Source organism: Lynx rufus, unplaced genomic scaffold (genome assembly GCF_022079265.1).
Source record: "Lynx rufus isolate CCGP_SWC_20201006 ecotype Redwood Valley unplaced genomic scaffold, mLynRuf1.p SCAF_9, whole genome shotgun sequence".
Taxonomy (NCBI): domain Eukaryota; kingdom Metazoa; phylum Chordata; class Mammalia; order Carnivora; family Felidae; genus Lynx; species Lynx rufus.
Genome location: NW_025814897.1, coordinates 46,616,956 through 46,637,608, shown reverse-complemented (window position 1 = coordinate 46,637,608; position 20,653 = coordinate 46,616,956). Strand labels below are relative to the sequence as shown.

Here is a 20,653-nt window from a genome sequence, read left to right as displayed (position 1 = left end):
TTGTATGTAAAAATAATATAGCTTGGTGAATAAAAGGCTGGTTGTTATAATTTGGAGAAAGGATACTAAAATCACTGCTTCTAATTCTTTGCCCAATGTTAGATCTGGATTATTCACCAGCAAAATGGAGAAAAGCCTGAAATTCCACATAACAAAGATTGGGATAATTAATCAACAGCAACTTTAGTTTATAAAAATAATTTCTAAGTTAGCTAGCTCTCAAACCATTAAATAAAACTTCTGTGTAAGAAAATGAATGACTAATTATCAAGGGATAAGATTCCTGAAGAAAATATTTGAGTCAAGTGGGAGGTTGTATATGAAATTGCCAAGTAAGTATTATAGGCACATAACATAAGTTGTGTAAGCACAGAAAGATTGGAAAGTGTGAATTGCTCAGAGAATCAAATGTATGGTAAGGGTATAGAAAGGAAAAAATCTGGTCTTTCCTCTGGGTTTCTCTTCACTCTCATACTACTACCATACTCACAACACTTCGGACACCAAAGGTGTGGATTTTTTTTTCCCCACACCAAATAATTCTGTGACACCAGCTGGGTGTCCTACAATTTAACCCAATCCTGACACTACTTGGAGATAGCATCAGATCACACAGGTTAAGAACTCAATCCCACAAGACTGTCCCTCACTTAAAAAAATTTTTTTAATGTTTATTTTTGAGAGAGAGAATGATAAAGCATGAGTGGGGGACGGGCAGAGAGAGAGACACAGAATCCAAAGCAGGCTCCATTCTTTGAGCTGACAGCACAGAGCTTGATGTGGGGCTCGAACCCATGAACCCTGAAATCATGACCTGAGCCTCAGTAAGATGCTTAACCAACTGAGCCACCCAGGCACCCTAACTGTCCCCCACTTTAGATGCCAATTACAAGTAATAGGTCTGGGTTACCCACAACTTTTGTCCAACATAGCCACAAATTGGAGGTTCCCATGATTTCCTCCCTCTTAGATTCTACTATTTACTAGAAGAGCTCACAGAAGTTGGGGAAACACTTATGTTTACCTGTTTGTTGAAAGATATGATAAAGAATAAACAGCCAGATGAAGAGATACATAGGACAAGGTCTGGGAGGGTCCCAAGTGTAGGAGATTCTATTCTCTTGGAAATGGGGTGTGGTGTGTCACCCTCCACACTATTGGGGTTTTATGGAGGTTTCCTCACATAGGCAAGATCAATTAATAACTCCATTTCCAATCCTTCTTCCTTCTCTGGAGAATGGGGCATGGGGCTGAAAATTCCAGGCTTCTAATCATGGCTTGGTCTTTCTGGGGACCCGCCCCCATTCAGGAGTCTACCCAGAATCACCTCATTCGAATGAAAGATGCTCTGTAGTGCTCTTATCACTTAGGCACTTAGGAATTTACAAGCATTTTAGTGTCCTATGTCAGGAACTAGGGGTGGAGACCAACATATTTATTTTTTATTATTTCACAGAGTACATGGTGGTTATGAAGACATAGAAAATCTGTCAGGAAAGGTAATAATGCTAAATGCTAACATTTTATTAAGCTATATTCTGGCTATATTTAGTACTTTTAATGCAAGAACCTTCATAACAATCTTATGATGCAGATACTATTATTATCCCATTTTATAGATGCAGAAAAGGAGGAATGAGAGTGTTAGGTTAACTAACCTAAGGTTATATAGTTAATAAATGATAAAGAAGGACTTCGAACCCAGGCAGTGTACCTACCCCTCAAGAAGTGATCTTATCACAAATGGTCTTTCTATTTTGAAGGTTCTAGGACTTTTTAGGTAGGAAGTTGGAGACATTGATAGAAACATCCTCTTCTCTCTCTTCACCTTTGGCCTGGCTATCTAAAAGGAATATCTGAAATAAGATAAGTGGTTGCAGTTTTTGGAACCAAAGCGGAGGCCAGAGGATTGTTACAAACTCTCTGATCCTCCAGAGTTTGGAGGACAGACCTGCTGATGACTGGTATTTCAAGTAGGGTAGAGACCCTTGCGAGGGGATACCCTACCTTCCTATATAAGAAGAAAGATAATTAAACTGTGAAAGGAGAATGCGAATTGGTGTCAATCAGTACTTGATGCCAGTTCTTTTGGCTATTGTTTTTCACTTCCTATGAATCTTTTCTGCAAATGCACATAGAAAAAAATAAGACATTTAAAACCCCCATAAATTAAGCGCTGCCACCTATTGTTTTTATACATACTAACTCATTTAATCCTCTCAGCAATCCTATAAGACAGGTACAATTATTATTCTTATTTTACAAATGGGGACATAAAAGCGCTAAGTTACAAAGTTATATAGTATCTTGCTTACAGTCTTACAGAAAATAAATGGGGGAGCTAAGTGAAGCTGAAACGAACAATAAAGCTGCCAATAAGTACTAAACAGCTGATTAAAAATTAGTATTTTTGAGATACCGTGTAGCAGAAAGAGCTGATTTGGATGAGGACTTGGATTCAAGCTCCAACATTTAGTGCTGTGTAAAGATTAGGGGCTAGCTGGTCACCCTGGGCAATTTCCTGGCATACCAAAAGGGAGACAGTAATACCTACTTCATAAGGTTTTTGCCAGGATCTAGTGAAGTGATTATTGTAAAGCGCAGTGTAATCTCTAAATGTCACACAACAGTGAGAAACAACTACCCGCCCGCAGTTCGGGAATTTGGGATCTGGACAATCCTGAAAAACATGCCCTAGTGACGCTCCTCCCGGAAACCGGAAACCGACGCAGGGCCCTCTGGGATTTGTAGTCTTGAACAGGCTCTGGCATGATTTTCTCCCTTAGTTGGGGAGGCTGGTTGTAAGCCCCGGAAGTACTCTTCGCCCGAGGGGCGTGCTGGCTAGGAAGTGGGGTCAGAGGCCGAGCGGGGCAGAAGGCGTTCCTGCCACTGGCCTAGTCGCTATGTAGTGGAGGGGCAGGCGTCGTCCCGCATGTTCTGGAACGTTCTTGGGCTCGACTAGGGCAGGAGCCCCAGGACTTCTAGTTGCCGGCTTCGGGTCCCTGCCGGCTGAGCGGAGTCGCCGCCATGTTTGGCTGCTTGGTGGCAGGGAGGCTGGTGAGGATGGGGCCGGGTGGTATCAGGAAGGGGGCAGGACACCCGAGGGCGAAGCCCCGGGAAGGGGAGGGTGCTCCGGTACAAGAGATGCGGGGAAACCCCCTAAGTGTTCTTTCCCGCTACATATTAGAGTGGAGAGTGGGTGTTGAGGTGTTCGTTCTTTGCCCTCAGCTCTGTTCAGTCATTTAAATAGTAGCCACGTTAGCTACCATTTATCGAGTGTGGATTATCTATATGCTTGGCAATGCACGCCTTTTGTCCCTTTCTCATAATTTCAGCCTTCTAGGTAGCGCTAATTTGGCACTTCACATTTAACCCTCGTAACTCGTGAGATAGTTATCATAATTTCTGTTTTGCAGTTGAGGAACTTAAGCTCAATCGGCAGTTTATTTAAAAAAAATTTTTTTAAACGTTTAACAGAGACAGACAGAGCATGAATGGGGGATGGTCAGAGAGAGAGGGAGACACAGAATCTGAAACAGACTCCAGGCTCTGAGCTGTCAGCACAGACCCCGACGCGGGGCTCGAACTCACGGACCGAGAGATCATGACCTGAGCTGAAGTCGGATGCCTAACCGACTGAACTGCCCAAGCGCCCTTCAATAGGCAGTTTAAATACACGCCTGAGCTCATAAAATAAGTTAGAGAAAAACCTGGCGTTTGAATCTAGTCTGTAACATACTGTTTCTAAAAGATTAAGGTACCGGGGCAGTGTATATACCTTTTCGGGCCTTTTGGAAGGACCCCAGTAATAATATGCTTACGGTAATTGGAAGTTGGCTGATAGAGACACCTAAAACTTAAGTGTGAGTCATAGCTGAGGTACCCCAGAAGGGTATGAGCTGCGAAAATCCTTACTGGTCCAAAGAGATAATAACCTGCTTTGCCAGATGATTAGCGTTAAATGAGATCAGCACCTAGAATTGTTCAGGAATAATCTGAGAATAATCAAGAGAATGAACTTTGCTTCCCTTAGAAACCACCCAGAAATCCACTTCAGACTCGACTCCTTTCACCCAGAGTTCTTTTTCTTTCTTTTTTTCTCCTTGCTTAAATTTTGCAGCCCCTTTGTTGAATTAAAATTTTTACCAACTTTTGGTAATTTGTTCTGTACATTAAGAAACCACAAAGATAAATTGGAGATGACTAGCCTCAGAAAGTTTATTGTCAGTCTCTTGAATGACTGGGAGGCCACTTTTGGTGATGGTGGTAATTGGTAATATTGGTGAGATAACTTTGGATTGCTCCCTGCTGTTGGCAGGGAAAATGAAAGGACCAGCCTGGGGTGAGTGTGGGACTTGTATGAATGAGTGTCCTTAATGAATGGTATTTAAAATGTGTGTATGTGTTTTGTTTTTATTTATTTTTAAGTAACCTCTCTGTCCAACGTGGGTTTCACCTCATGACCCCGAGATGAAGAGTCACGTGCTTTAGCAACTAAGCCACGGAGGTGCCCCTGTGTGTGTGTGTGTGTGTGTGTGTGTGTGTGTGTTTTAAAGAAAAGCACATAGATCCATGTATCTCTCACGTTGTCAACTGATTGGGAAGGACATTTAATTATAGCAATACCTGTGTCTACTTACCTAACACCTAACCTCTGTAATGGAAATACAGTAGAGGTTTCTTTCTTAACGTTTATTATTGTTATTATTATTATTTTTTTTTTTTTGAGAGAAACAGTGGGGGATGGGCAGAGACAGGGAGACAATCTGAAACAGGCTCCAGCCTCTGAGCTGTCAGCACAGAGCCAGATATGGGGCTCGAACTCATAAACTTGATCATGACCTGAGCTGAAGTCGGAGGCTTAACTGACTGAGCCACCCAGGTGCCCCTCCAGTAGGGGGTTTCTTAAAGATAAGCTTTTTGGGAGGTGTTTGACTCTTAGTTAATCAAAGAACATGTTAATCACAATGAAGGGCAAATAGACCTAGAGACATCCAAAACTTAACTTCATTATTCTCTAACCAGAAACACCCACTTAACCTAAAATTATGAACTCAGTTTCATTCCTTGAAAATTTTTTCTTAACTAAAAGAGTTCTCTTTCCCCTAAGGTCAAGGATTAGTGTGTCATAATACAGATTTACAGAATGGTGCTTGTTAGAGTTGACATTTAACAAATACTTGTTTTGCCTGATGGCTATTACATGCTTTGTAAATACCATAATTTCATATGTTTTTTTAAGATTATGTGCATGCCAAAAACTGGTGAAATTGAATTTAATACTAATACAGGCAGTTTGTCTTTATATTTATGTTTTTCCTTTGTTCTCTGTGTTTAAACTGGACAGTTTTTAATAGGGTTGGAAAACTTCAGAAGAGGAAATCGGAACTTGATTTTAAGAACATTCATGCTTAAAAAAACAAAAACAAAAACAAAATAAAACCAAAACAACAACAACAACAAAAGAACATTCATCCTTCATCTCTTGGGAGTAAATTTAGGACAATTCATATTAGATTATTGATAACATGTAACTAAAAATTTTCAAAGTTTCTTTGTAGGAGTAGCTAGGATATTATAAAAGAAAAAAAGTAGTGGCACCTGAGTGGCTCAGTCGGTTAAGTGTCAGACTTTGGCTCAGGTCATGATCTGGTGGTTTGTGGGTTCGAGCCCTCTCAGGCTTTGTGCTGACAGCTCAGAGCCTAGAGCCTGCTGCAGGTTCTGTGTCTCCTCTCTCTCTCTCTCTCTGCCCCTCCTGCCCCCCCCCCAAAATAAGTTAACATCTTAAAAAATTAAAAGAAAAAATAAGCATTTTTGTAACAGCAAATACTAGCAAAGGAAAAGAAGTTACATTCTGGGTAATAAGAATTGACCATTAAGAGTCTTAAAATACTGGTAGTGATTCAGATTTGGTGTTTTGGTCAATAGAGTCAATGGCCATAGCAATTAAAAAGAAAACGAAAAAACGTTGTATCATGTTAACTCTTGACGCCTATTGACCTGAGTGCCCTAGAATTACTACTTTTTGCTAATGGATGTGATATGGCAATTACCAATAATTTTTTTGAAGTCGATAAAAGAATTTTCTCTGTGGAAGTAGATTTCTCAAACTTCAAAATAAGATAAGATCTCATTCTAGAAACTGACATTCAATTCTAGAACAGAAAGTTAGATTATGAAATGAGTCAAGAGGAAACTTTTACAGGTTCCCACTTAGCACATTCGAGGTAGAATTTTTGCATTTTATGTACAGTTGATTTTCGTTGTTCACAATAATTAGGTTCTGTGAAGTCATTGTGAACATTGATTTGGTAAATAATGAATTGTTTCCCCTAGGGGAAATACAGGGTTAGGTTTCTTTGAGCCTCTGATGACAGTTTTTATCAACTTATCATTACATAACTTTGTTTTTTGTATGTTTCTGTTTAAAGGCATTTTATTTAATATGTGTTGTTGATTCATTAACATTGAACTTAACAGCCAGTAACACCATAACTCATTTCTGAATGAAACTTAGGTAACATATTTTCTAAATAAGGCACATAACAACCTTTTTGGACTTAGGAATACCAGCCAGCATTTCAGTGTGGCCGTTTTAAATATCAGAATCACCAACAAAAAGCAGAAAATACAAACATGGCAGTAAATTGATTGTGAAAAGGACACTCGTTTACAGTATGAGAGCTGAAACAAGAAGGCACAGCTAACTTTTTTCCACTTCAGCTGGGAACATGTGCATTAGGCAACTCAGAATTTTTGCTGCTCTGCCCATTAACATGTCCATGAATGACCACCATAGGGTGATGAATATTGATTTTGTGCTTGGAAATAAATTTTAGTGAGTAGACAAATTCGCAAATATGGAATCTGCAAATAATGAGGATTAACTAATTCCTTCTGGATTGCTTACCCATTTTAATTTCCTGAAGTTCTTTACCTTTATACTAGAGGATAAGGCTTTGGTGGTGTGGTATTTTGAACAGCCTTTCATTTCTGTAACATACTGAAGCTGTAGTAATTTACTTGTGTAAGTAAATTCCTTTCAGGGCACTTCAGAAAGAATTTAGTTATGTTTTTTAAAGGTTACACTCATTACATGATCATTTTAAGGCTGAATATGTATATATTTGGATTTTCTTTTTAAATTTAACACTTTGGTATATTTGGAAATTCCATATAGACTATCAGATTAACCTGAGGTTATACTGGGTATAATGTCTATAATTGCTTATACTTGGTAACAAGCAATACTGTAAGTGTTCTAGAAACTCCTCAAACTATTGAACTAAGATGAGTTTCTTATTTTCTAGGTGCAAACAGCTGCACAGCAAGTGGCAGAGGATAAATTTGTTTTTGACTTGCCTGATTATGAAAGTATCAACCATGTTGTGGTTTTTATGCTGGGAACAATCCCGTTTCCTGAGGGAATGGGAGGATCTGTCTACTTTTCCTACCCTGATTCAAATGGGATGCCTGTATGGCAACTCCTAGGATTTGTCACAAATGGGAAACCAAGTGCCATCTTCAAAATTTCAGGTCTTAAATCTGGTAAGAATAATATTAAAATAATTTCATAATTAAGCTGTTTTCTTAATAGCATGACATAGGATATGGCTCTTTTTTTTTTTCATTATGTTTTTCTGGTTGCTAAAGTGGTATATTATTTTTAAAAATTCACATGATACCCAGAACATTTGGAAAGTAAAAAGCAAAGGACCTCTTTCTTGGCTCTTCACATTTCCATCCTCTGTCCCAGGAGAGAACAACTCGCTGTTGTTACCTTTGTATGGTATATACTTTTGTAAAGGGATTTTATTGGGTGTTTTAATAAATAATGACAAGGCATCTCAGAATTTGTGATATGCATCTGTGTTTTAAATAGACAAAGCAAGTAGACGTGTTTATGAAATAAAATGAGAGTTCTCTTTTTTTTAAATGAAGATTTTTGAACTTTTAGATTTGATTACCCTCCAGTGTTTTTCTCTTGGTTGTACTGACATTGCAGGTGTCAGAACTTACAGGGGCATAATCCTTGCTTTGATGCTTTGAAGTATTTTGGAGAAATGTGAGAACAAAACTAGATTAGGTGCTATTTATTGCTACTGAATCTCCGGTTCCCTTGAAAATCTAGATGAAAACAGACATGAAAATTCTTAGTACATTCTTCTGTCTATTGAGTCCAAGGAAAAATTATATTTAGGCAATATATTTATATATTTAACAAACATTTGGGTATATACTATTAAGATTTAAAGATAATGATTAAGTTCTTGGTGGAGATGACTCATATTCTTATAAAGGAAGATAGTTTTGTAGACCAGTAATTAGAAGGGTGCAGTGTAATAGTGGATGTTTTTACAACGTGCTGAGAGAGAATATACAGGGGAGCAATTAACTCTCAAGTGGATTGGGGAAGGTTTCCAGGAGGAGGTGATATTGGGACTCTTGGGAGGAGAAGAAATTTGTTAGGCCTCTGGGAGGCCTATTGGACATTCTCTTCTAGGTGGAGATAATATGTGTATAATGGAGAAGTTTTGAAAGCGTGGTGTGCACAAAATGGTACAAGGGTAGGATAGGCAGGCATGGATCAAGAAAAGCTTTATGTATCATACTGACTCATTTGAATTTAATAGATTAGCAATTTTAAATGGACTTAGAACACAGGCCTATTTGGTAGTATTAAAAAAATATGTGTGACATAATGTAAATACTCAAAAGTTTACATGTACTCTGAAGCCTATGTGTTTTCCCTCCCCATAAAGAACTGCTCCAGGGACGCCTGGGTGTGTCAGTCAGCGTCTGACTCTTGATTTTGGCTTAGGTCATGATCCCAGGGTCGTGGGATTGAGCCCCATGTTGGGCTCCATACTGAGAGTGGAGCCTGCTTAAGATATTCTCTCTCTTTCTCTCTCTTTCTCTCTCTTCCTCCCTTCTCCCTTCTTCCCCTCCACCCTGCTTGCTCTTATCTCTCTCTAAAGTAAAATGGGGGGGGGGGGGGAAAAGACCTGCTCCTATAGGTATAGAGGAACCGGTAAACAATTTTGGGTAGGGGAGGTGATATGATCAGGTTTTGTTTTTAGCCTGGGGGCTGTGTAAAGAATGAACTGGAGCAGGTCTGGACAGATAATGGACAGTTAAGTGCTGTTATTTTATGTAGTTGGAATTCTACAAGAAGCAGTGGGAGAAAGAGAAAGAAACAGAAGGTAACAATATTTAAAGCTAAATTCTGTTTAGAATTAATGGTAAATACTTATCTCTAGATTTAAGAAGCAGGACAAAATCCCTACAGTCCTTCTCAACTGGGGTTCCATGAGATAATTATGCTAAATCCTAAGACAGTGGTTCTTAAAGCATGATTACCTGACCAGCAGAATCAGCATTAGCATTAGCATCACCTGGGAGCTTGTTAGAAATGCAGATTCATGGGAGGACCCCACACCTACTGTGTCAGAAACTGTGGGTGAAGTCCAGTAGTTTATAGTTAAATAAGTTCCCCAGGTGTTTTGTATGCTACAGTTTGCGAACACTAATGTCTCATACATTTAGCATGGATTTAGTTCTGAATAGTCTTAGGGAGAATTAAGAAAATAGTCATTCTCAAATCACTTTTTCTCTTTTATGTGACTGTGCCTAAAAATAAATGAACAATCTGTAAGTAGAAGGAGTATGAATGGACAATTCAGTACATCCTCATGAAATTTCTGGGCCTTTACTGGAAAGAGAAAGTAATAAAGGAACCAGAGAGAAAAGATAAGTTATTTGTAACTGGATGGCAGTTAGTTTAGCAGACTTATCATGAGTGAATAGAGGCCAAAACTAATAGATTAATATCTTCGAAGTGCCAAGGAAACATAAACTAACTCTCAAAACTTGAAAGTAATGAAGAAATAAATATATTGAGTTGGAAGTGGAGAGTTTACTACTCATAGACTATTACTGAAAGAACTATTGAAGTACTTGTAACTTTATAGGAGAAAATTGAACCCACAATGTAGAAGAGCATGCAAGAGGCAAAGTTAAAGATTGGTAAACATGTAGACTAATCTGGCAATGTGATTGTATAAAACAACACAATAAATAACTTAAATGCACAAGAATTAAATACCGTACTAGAAAATAATGCATAAGACGGGAAGGGTAGTGATCTGAGTTAAAGCTTTCTGAGTTCTTACTGTTTAGAAGGGATAATAGTATTGATTCTACTTTCAGATGAGCCTGTTAAAATTTAAGGAAAAGTTAAAAAGTAAAAGCGTACTATATTAAAAACAAAATAAGATGGATGAAAATAATTTCAATTATGTCAATTATCAAAACAAATGTAAACAGGGGCGCCTGGGTGGCTTGTCGGTTAAGTGTCAGACTTCTGCTGAGGTCATGATCTCACAGTTTGTGGGTTCGGGCCCTGCATCGGGCTCTGTGCTGACAGCTCAGAGCCTGGAGCCTGCTTCAGATTCTGTGTCTCCCTCTCTCTCTGCCCTTCCCCACTCACACTCTGTCTCTCTCTCCCTCTCAAAAGTAAATAAAACATTAAAAAAATTAAAAAAAAAAAAGAAATGTAAACAGAATACACTTGCCAGAGAAAACATGGAGGCTCCAGGATGGAATTTTTTTTTTTTTAATTTATTTTTTAAATTTACATCCAAGTTAGTTAGCATATAATTCAACAATGATTTCAGGAGTAGATTCATTAATGCCCCTTACCTATTTAGCCCATCCCCCCTCCTACAACACCTCTAGTAACCCTCTGTTTGTTCTCCATACTTAAGAGTTTCTTATGTTTTGTCCCCTTCCCTGTTTTCATATTATTTTTGCTTCCAGGATGGGATTTTTTTTTAAAAAGCTGCAAACAAGTAATTATGTTGCTGCTTATGAGGAATGGATCTAAAACACCTTAACACAAGGAACCAAAAAAAAAAAAAAGTCACAATTATATTAATTTTAAGAAAAATTAGACTCAGACAAAAGCATTATCAGGGTTTAGAAGAAGATTCATTAAGAATGAGAGAATTCATTAGGAAAACTAAAATATTTTTAGGAAAAGATAAGTCATGTATTTGTATATGTAACTTCAATATATATTTTAAAATTGACATTTATTTATTTACTTATTTTTTAAGTATACGATTATTTTTAGTAATCTCTACACCCAATGTAGGGCCCAACTCACAACCCAGAGATCAAGAGTTGCTTGCTCTTGGGGCACCTGGGTGGCTCAGTCGGTTGATTGGCTGACTTCAGCTCAGGTCATGATCTTGCGGTCTGTGAGTCGAGCCCCACGTTGGGCTCTGTGCTGTCAGTTCAGAGCCTGGAGCCTGCTTCAGATTCTGTGTCTCCCTCTCTTTCTGCTCCTGCCCCACTTGTGCTCTATCTCCGTCTCTCAAAAAATGAATAAACGTTAAAAAAAAAAAAAAATGAAAAAAAAGAAAAAAGAGTTGCATGCTCTTCTGACTGAGCCAACCAGGTGCCCCTAAGAAATTGACATTTAGAATGATAAATGGTATTAATATTTTATTTAACCTCTCTTGATAATTAGTACATCAAGTAAATAAAATATTAGTAAAATGGAGGATTTGAATAAAAGATTAACAAGCTTGAGCAAATGACATTTATAGAACCCTGTACCTAATAATTAGATTATACACTTAAAAAAATTTTTTTTAAGTGTTTATTAATTTTGGAGAGAGACAGAGACAGAATGCAAGTGAAGTAGGGTACAGAGAGAGAGGGAGACACAGAATCTGAGGCAGGCTCCAGGTCTGAACTGTCAGCCCATAGCTCAACCTCAGGACCTCAGGAACCATGAGATCGTGACCTGAGCCAAAGTTGGACACTTAACTGACTGAGCCACCCAGGCACCCCAGATCATGTACATTTTTAAGTACAGAGAACATTTATGACATTTGACTACATACCAAGTCATGAAGCAAGATGCAGTAAATGGCAGATAATCGGTATGTAGCCTATAATGCAACGTAATTACAAATCAAAGGATAAAACATTGTTAGGTTTTGAAATCTTCCCTTTTGCATGTAGCTGTCAGGGCCCAGATGGTTCTACAAAGTTCAGTTAAACCATTATGAAACAAATTGTTCATCTTATATAAGCTTTCAGAGAGTAGAAAGAGATGGTCACCCAGGTTGTATACATATTTTATTAATGTTTATTTATTTTGAGAGAAAGCAAGCTGGAGAGAGCAATTGTGAGGGAGGGGCAGAGAGAGAGGGAGGAAGAATCCTAAACAGACTATGCTGTCAGCACATAGCCCCACCTGGGGCTCGATCCCACAAACTGTGAGGTCATGACCTGAGCTGAAATCAAGAGTTGGATGCTTAACTGAGCCACCCAGGCACCCACCCAGCTTATATTTTTAAGCCGGTACAATCTTAATACCAAAAAGGACAAGGACAGTATGAAAGAGGAAATTTGGCCTCTGTCAATTTTATTTATTTAGGATTTTTATATCAATGTATATAAAATAGTTACAAAATGAATTCAACAAGATATCTTTTCTTACTTTTCATGGTAGAATATTAAAGCGTATACAAAAGTAGACCAGATGGAACACTGAACCTCTCTGTACTCATCACTCAATTTCAGAAATGACCAATTCATGGACATTGTTATTTCTTTTATATTCCCACTCACTTCTCCCTTGTATTATTTGGAAGCAGATTCCAGAATCGTAACATGTAGTCCATAAATATATTTGTATGTGTCTTTAAAAGAGGTCTTTCGGGGCGCCTGGGTGGCGCAGTTGGTTAAGCGTCTGACTTCAGCCAGGTCACGATCTCGCGGTCCGTGAGTTCGAGCCCCGCGTCAGGCTCTGGGCTGATGGCTCAGAGCCTGGAGCCTGTTTCCGATTCTGTGTCTCCCTCTCTCTCTGCCCCTCCCCCGTTCATGCTCTGTCTCTCTCTGTCCCCCAAAAAATAAATAAACGTTGAAAAAAAAATTAAAAAAAAAAGAGGTCTTTCTTTCTCTTGCTTTTTAAAACAGAACCATAATGTTGCTATCCTGTCTAAAAACAAAGGATAATTCCTTAATATGGAATTCAATGTCTAGTGTTCAGATTTTCAGTGATTTCAGAAGCTTTTTGTTCATATATTTTAAAGTTGTAAATACTTTCAATCAACCTTGTATATTGCAACTGGTTGATCTCTCAAGTATCTTTTATAAAAATTACAGGTTCAGTGTATTTTCTGTTCTCTATTTCCCGTAAATTAGTTGGATTTAGAGGTTTGATCAGACTTCATTTGAGATTATTTAAAAAAAATTGTTGGTAGGATTATTACAGGTGATAGTATGCTCTTTGATCAGGAAGCAAGTAAAACTTTGGATTGCAAGTAACTTTTTCTATGAGTGTTCTGCAAGATGAGCAAACATTTCTAATATATTTTAACTGAATAAAGGAGCGATGTTTTGGAATATGAGTAGTACGTGATGCCGAACATCACGTGATCACAACTGAGCCAATAGTTCTTGAAATTCTCTTTGATATACAAGTGCTTTGGATTACAAGCATGTTTCCAACGAATTATGTTCACAAACCAAGGTTTTATTATACATGGTTATCTCTTTTTGTAAAATTAACATCCATAAATATGCAGTGCCTACATTTGTTAATTCAGTGGGGGTTCAAAATCATCATATTCTAATTCTGTTACTTCATTTATTAGCTATAAAGAGACTCTTGAATATCTACTGTTTGGTTACCCAGAGGTAGAGTCATTATAGGAAGGGCATAATAAATGCTTGCCTTTCCTTTTCATATATTAGTGTTCAAAAAATGAGTTGATTTCCTAACATCCTTCAAAAGTAGTAAGCTTTTTTTTAAAGATTGTAAAATCATGGAGATATGTGGTATATATTTATTTATATTGTATGTGTTCTAACCATTGGCATACCTCAGGATCCACTGAACCTAATTTTAATTTTTCTTTAAAGAGTTTATTTTTTAAAAATAATCTCTACTCCCAACATGGGGCTCAAATTTGAAACCCTAAGATCAAGCATTGCATGCTCCATTGACTGAGCCACCTAGGTACCCACTAATTTTAATTTTTCATTTTCTTTTTTAGGCAGTTACTGATCTTTCATGATTTTTACCCTTTCTTAAGAAATCTTCCAAAGAAAAGGGGCACCTGCGTGGCTTAGTTGGTTAAGCATCTGACTCTTTGGCTCAGGTCACGATCTCATGGTTCATAAGATTGAGCCCCATGTCAAGTTCTGTGCTGATAGCGCAGAGTCTGCTTGGGATTCTCTCTTTCTCTTTCTGCCCATCCCCTGCTTGCGCTCTCCCTTTCTCTCTCTAAATAAATAAATAAACATTTGAAATAAAAAATACAAACTCTGGGGCGCCTGGGTGGCTCAGTCGTTTAAGCGTCCGACTTCGGCTCAGGTCATGATCTCATGGCTTGTGACTTCGAGCCTGGCCTCGGACTCTGTGCTGACAGCTCAGAGCCTGGAGCCTCTTCAGATTCTGTGTCTTTCTCTCTCTCTCTCTCTCTGCCCCTCCCCTGCTCACACTCTGTCTCTCTCTGTCTCTCAAAAATAAACATTAAAAAAAAAATCTTCCCAAGAACAAAAAACTTACTTTTTATTAATAATTTTAATAATTTGTTGAGATATAATTGACATACAATAAATTGCACATTTTTAAAGGGTGCATTTTGATAAATTTTGAAGTATGTATATATACTTGTGAAACACCACACTCAAGATAATAAGCATATCACCCCCAGAAGTTACCTAGTGCTCCTTTGTAATCCCTCCTTTTATTTTGTCTCCTAGCCTAGGCAACTACTGATCTTTGTTTCACTATAAAATAGTTTGCATTTTCTAGAGTTTTATATGAATGAAAGCATACAATATGTATGCTTTTTTTGCCTGGCTTCTTTGACTTATCTGAGTTATTTTTAGAACCATCCATGTTGTAGTATGTATCAATTCATTTCTTTTTATTTCTAGGTTGTATTCCATTGTATGGATGTATGACTATTTGTTCATCCTTTTACCCGTTGATGGATATTTGGATTGTTTAGGGGTTTTGACTCAAAAAATAAAACTCATATAAACATTTGTATACAAGGTTTTTGTATGCACACATGCTCTCCTTTCTTTTGGGTAAATATCTAGGAGAGGAATCGCTGGATTGTATGGTATTTGTATGTTTAACTTTATGAGAATTTGCCAAACTTGGGGCACCTGGGTGTCTCAGTTGGTTAAGCATCCAACTTTGGCTCAGGTCATGATCTCAGGGTTTGTAGGTTTGAGCCTCACTTCAGCCTTTGCGCTGACAGCTCAGAGCCAGGAGCTTGCTTCAGATTCTTTGTCTTCTCTCTCTGCCTCTCCCCCACTTGCACTCTCACTCTCTCTCAAAAATAAGTAAACATTACAAAAAAATTTTTTTTAAACTGCCAAACTATTTTCCAACATGGTTGTTCCATTTTACATTCAACCAGCAGTGTATGAAAGTTCTAGTTTCTCTACATCCTTGTCAATGTTTGGTTCGGTTCACCTATTCTAATCCGTGTGGAGTGGTATACATTGTGATTGATTGATTGATTGATTGATTGATTAGAGAGAAGGTGAGCAGGGCAGAGGGAGATAGAGAATCTCAAGCATGTGGGACACAATCCCATGACCCTGGCATCGTGACCTGAGCCAAAATCAAGAGTTGGCCACTCAACTGACTGAGCCACCCTGGTGCCCATATTGTGTTTTATTTTTTGTTTTTATTAAAAAATTTTTTTTTAGTGTTTATTTTTGAGAGAGAGAGACAGAGTGCAAGCAGGAGAGAGGCAGAGAGAGACAGGGAGACACGGAATCTGAAGCAGGCTCTGTGCTCCAAGCTATCAGTCAGCACAGACCCCAACATGGGGCTCGAACTCATGGACCATGAGATCATGTCCACATTATGTTTTAAATTTGCATTTCCCTAATGACTAATGATGCTGACATTTTTTCATATGCTTATTTGCATGTCTTTGTATGTTCCTTGTTGAAGTGTCTATTTTACTAGGTTGTTTTATTAATGAGTTTTGAGAGGTCTATATGTATTCTTGATGCAAGTTCTTTATAAGATATGTGATTTGAAAATGTTTTTTCCCAGTCTTTGGCTTGTCTTTTCTCTTAACAGTGCCTTTCATAGAGCAGAAGTTTTTAATTTTGATAAAATCAGTTTTTCAGTTTGTTCTTATATGGATTGTGCTTTTAGTATTGAACCTAAGAAATCTTTTCCTAACCTTTTTCCTAACCCAAGGCTACCAAGGTTTTCTCCTTGTTTTTTAGTTTTAGATTTTATATTTATATCTGGGATCAAATTTGAATTAATTTTGTGTTTAGGGCAAGGTATAGATTGAAGTCCATTATATATTTTTTCAGATGGATAGCCAAGTGTTCCAGCACCACTTTGTAAAAAAGACAAAGTAATGGCACATTTTTCTGCATCCATTATCAAGTATGTTCACTTTGATATTTACTTGGGAACTCCCAGAGTGCTCCATTTTAAAGTAAACTATAAACATACATAAATGATTATTTATTTATTTATTTATTTATTTAGAGGGAGGGCACAAGTGAACGAGCAGCAGAGAGAGAGAATGCCACATGTGGCAGAGAGAGAGAGACAGACAAGTGGGGATCACCCAGGGCTCATGTTTTACCCGAAGTGGGGCTCATGCTCACTCGAAGCGTGGCTTGTGTTCACGTGAAGTGGGACATGAGCTCATGTGAAGTGGGACACGAGTTCTCCCAAAGTGGGTCTCGAGCTTACCCAATATGGGACGCAAACTCAGGAACTGTGAGATCATGACCTGAGCTGAAGTCAGATACTTAACAACTGAGCTACCCAGGCACCCCATACATAAATATTTGTATATTGATTTTAAAAGACAAGAGGGGTGCCTGGGTGGCTCAGTCAGTTAAATGTCCAACCCTTGATCTCAGCTCAGGTCATGATCTCCCAGTTGGTGAGCTCGAGCCCCATTAGTTTGAGCCCTCCTTTGGCCTACATGCTGACAGCGTGGAGGCTGCTTGGGATTCTTTCTCCCTCTCTCTCTGCCCTTCCCCTGCTCGTGCATGCATGCTCTCACTCTCTCAAAATAAATAAACTTTAAAAAAACTAAAGAAAAAGACAAGAAATTAAATAGATACTATTACAGTTTTTCAATTTATTTTATTTTAAATGGTTATTTATTTTGAGAGAAAGCATGCATATAGAGCAGAGGAGGGACAGAGAGAGAGGGAGAGAATCCCAAGCAGGCTCTGCACAGTCAGCACAGAGCCTGACACGGAGCTCAATCTCATGAACCATGAGATCATGACCTGAGGCAAAATCAAGAGTTGGCTGCTTAGCCAACAGAGCCACCCAGGTGCTTCATATTAGAGTTTAAAAAAAAAAAAAAATTGCTAGTTTTAAACATGCTAGAAGATGAGATGGATACTGGTAAATATTTATAGTAATAAGCAGTATAAGAAGAGAAACAGCTAATTGGGAGAAAGAGTGATGATGTTTTTGGTTTGGGTTTGAGGAGCCTGTGGGACACAATAGCAGTGCCTCAAATATAAAATGGTAAGTTTTGTATAGGAATAGGCTAGTAGCCAGCTAACTGCTAACCTTTTGCATAGTTGGAAAGTGCAGGCTTATATTATATGCAGAATTGTATGCATTAAGGTGAATTTTAGCCACCAGCCAGTAGACGAGGACCCATTGTTTGTTTTTGGAGACATACACATTATATTGTCAATTTAATGCATACCTTTATCTCTCTTCTTTTTGCCTCAGCTTTGCCAGCATTTTGTGTTTCTTTTTCATTTTTGATCATCACTTATTCCTTGCAGGACATGCCTTGGGGAATAGTGAAAAATGTTTTTTGTCTATCCTTTTCTCATTGCTTTTGGCTCTCTTTTCCCTTTTCTCTTGTGATCCCCGACAGGTTGAAGGTTGGTGTGCTGGTGGCATTTTGGGGTAATAATAACCTAGACATTTTCTTATTGTGTTATTTAATCGAATTTGGAGAATATTCAGCAATTAGAAATGTGTTAATTCAGTTGCTATACTTGGAACAATAATAATAAGTTAGATATATTTTCTGTTGTGGAGTTAGGTAAAGTAGTCCTAAAACCTAATCCCAGAGTTAAACCTGATTCAGTAAGGGAAAATGGATTTATTTCCATTATGATAATAGGAGTAGTTCTTTTTTTCTCCTGCCTTTTTAAAAGTAAATGGTTTGTCATTATTTCCATTTTAACATGTATTGATAATTTTATCCATTAAAACAAATTTTCAAAGCAGTATTTATGATGGACAAAGCACAATATTTTATTAAAAATAAAGCAGCTTAAAATGTTTAGAAACTTAGTGCATATCAACATTAAGCAAATGATAAAATGCTGTTAAAATGTTTTGGTTTTTTTTACTAGTAAGTTGTTTGGAAAAGCATTTTTTGGATGTTTAAAGTATTAGAGTTCTTTTTACATAAAAATAAGATGTTATTCATAGTAGGGAATGGTGTATTATTAAAATAAAAGAATAGGTTGACTTTTTTTTTTTGAAGTTTATTTATTTTGAGAGAGAGAGAACGAATCCCAAGCAGGCTTCCATGCTGTCAGCACAGAGCCCAATGTGGGGCTTGATTCCACAAACCATGAGATCATGACCTGAGCCGAAATCAAGAATTGGACGCTTAAATGATTGAGCCACGTACCCCAAGAATAGGTGGATTTTTAATAGATCTATATTGTTGAACCTTTGAGATGCCCTATATTCAAGGGTATAGGTTTTATTACATTGGGCATTCTTAGCTAAGTAGCATGGCAGGGTGGGAAAGAGACATGTTGAAGTACCTCCAGGCAGTTGTGATTGAACTGAAAAGTTATGAAGCTGAATTTGTATGAAAAAAATTTCATTAAAAAAAATGTTTATTGGGGCGCCTGGGTGGCGCAGTCGGTTAAGCGTCCGACTTCAGCCAGGTCACGATCTCGCGGTCCGTGAGTTCGAGCCCCGCGTCAGGCTCTGGGCTGATGGCTCGTAGCCTGGAGCCTGTTTCCGATTCTGTGTCTCCCTCTCTCTCTGCCCCTCCCCCGTTCATGCTCTGTCTCTCTCTGTCCCAAAAATAAATAAACGTTGAAAAAAAAAAATGTTTATTTATTTTGAGAGAGAGAAGAGCACGAGCTGGGGGTTGGTGCTGGGGGATGGGTGCAGAGAGAGAGGGAAAGAGAATCCTAAGCAGCCTCTGCACTGTCAGCACAGAGCCTGATGTGGAGCTCAAACTCATGATCTGTTAGATCATGACCTGAGCCAAAATCAAGAGTCGGAGGCTTAACTGATTGATCCACACAGGTGCCCCTCAAAAAATTTCATTTTAAGAAACTTTGGCACTGTGCAGTTTTCTGCTAGATAATGAAAGATTTCTTAACTTTTCACTGAACAGTCCTTGTTGGGGCAGGTTAAGAGAGCTCTGTTGGGAGAATTGCAGTTGATAGGGAGTCTTGAAGCCAGTTACTGTGAGTTTTATTTTGATTGAGAAAAGATTCTTTGTGACTCTTGGGGTCTGAAAGGAGTTATATGGTGAATACATTTTTCTGGAACAATCTGGGGGTGATGGTTAACAAGTAGGATAGGGCTAAACTTGAAAATACATAATGAAGGGTTTGATATTAAGAAACAGAAATAGGGGCGCCTGGGTGGCTCAGTCGGTTAAGTAGCTGACTTCGGCTCAGGTCATGATCTCACGGTCTGTGAGTTCGAGCCCCGCGTCGGGCTCTGTGCTGACAGCTCAGAGCCTGGAGCCTGTTTCAGATTCTGTGTCTCCCTCTCTCTGACCCTCCCCCGTCATGCTCTGTCTCTCTCTGTCTCAAAAATAAATAAACGTTAAAAAAAAATTTAAAAAAAAAGAAACAAAAATAATCTTCCCTTCCTCCCTTCATCCCCACCTACGTGGGATATAGAAATCCAAAAAAAAAAAAAAAAAAAAAAAGCACAAACTTAGGAGATATGATTTGGTGGTTAGAGAATTGGAGAATATGGGAAGTTTCTTTACATGAGTCTCTTGTAATTTTGTCTTTAGATGCTGTCCTTGGTCTTTATAATGTGAAAGAGATATTTAACCAAAAAATTAGTAAAAATTTTGAAATACTGAGAGTTCTATATAAAGAGATTCTTCCCTCTATAAAGAGATTCTTCTCTTTAGTAGAAGTGTATACCAACTTAAATTGGCACATACAAAGGAATATTAACAAAATTAAAACTTGTTTTATGGAACTTATATTAAAAGTATCTATAGGTACTATGGGTCTTTGGCTATACCATGATTTTCTTTTCCTATCTTCATATATTGCTTTGAGGTTCCAGTGACTATTGGTTGTATAATGTGTGATGTAAACTCAAAAGCATTTCCTAGTGTTTTTTCTTCTATTGCTCTTTTTTGGCACCTCCTTCTGTGTCTTTAATCATGCCCCTTATCCCCATTAGCAACTCTGACTGAACAAAATATTTCAGGTTGTAAACAGAAGGCCCCTGGTTAGCAGAAACCAAACACTATAAATCAAACCAAAGCAGAACATCAAATGAAGTAGACGCTGACTTATCTAGGCTGTTCACTCATGTTACGGGTTGATTCAATATTTACTCCTTTCCCCTTCAAGCTATGTAGAT

At 38.1% G+C, this 20,653-nt stretch overlaps 1 protein-coding gene across 1 annotated transcript in view; it reads left to right on the top strand.

Annotated features, from left to right (window-relative positions):
• Positions 1 to 2,864: 2,864 nt before the first annotated feature.
• Positions 2,865 to 20,653, top strand: part of HIKESHI (heat shock protein nuclear import factor hikeshi) — a 42,490-nt gene continuing 24,701 nt past the window's right edge. The window contains exons 1-2 of the mRNA XM_047071311.1: positions 2,865 to 3,057; positions 7,311 to 7,548. Of these exons, the coding sequence (XP_046927267.1) occupies positions 3,028 to 3,057; positions 7,311 to 7,548 (268 nt within the window). The 5' untranslated portion in view covers positions 2,865 to 3,027. The remainder of the gene's footprint in view (positions 3,058 to 7,310; positions 7,549 to 20,653) is intronic.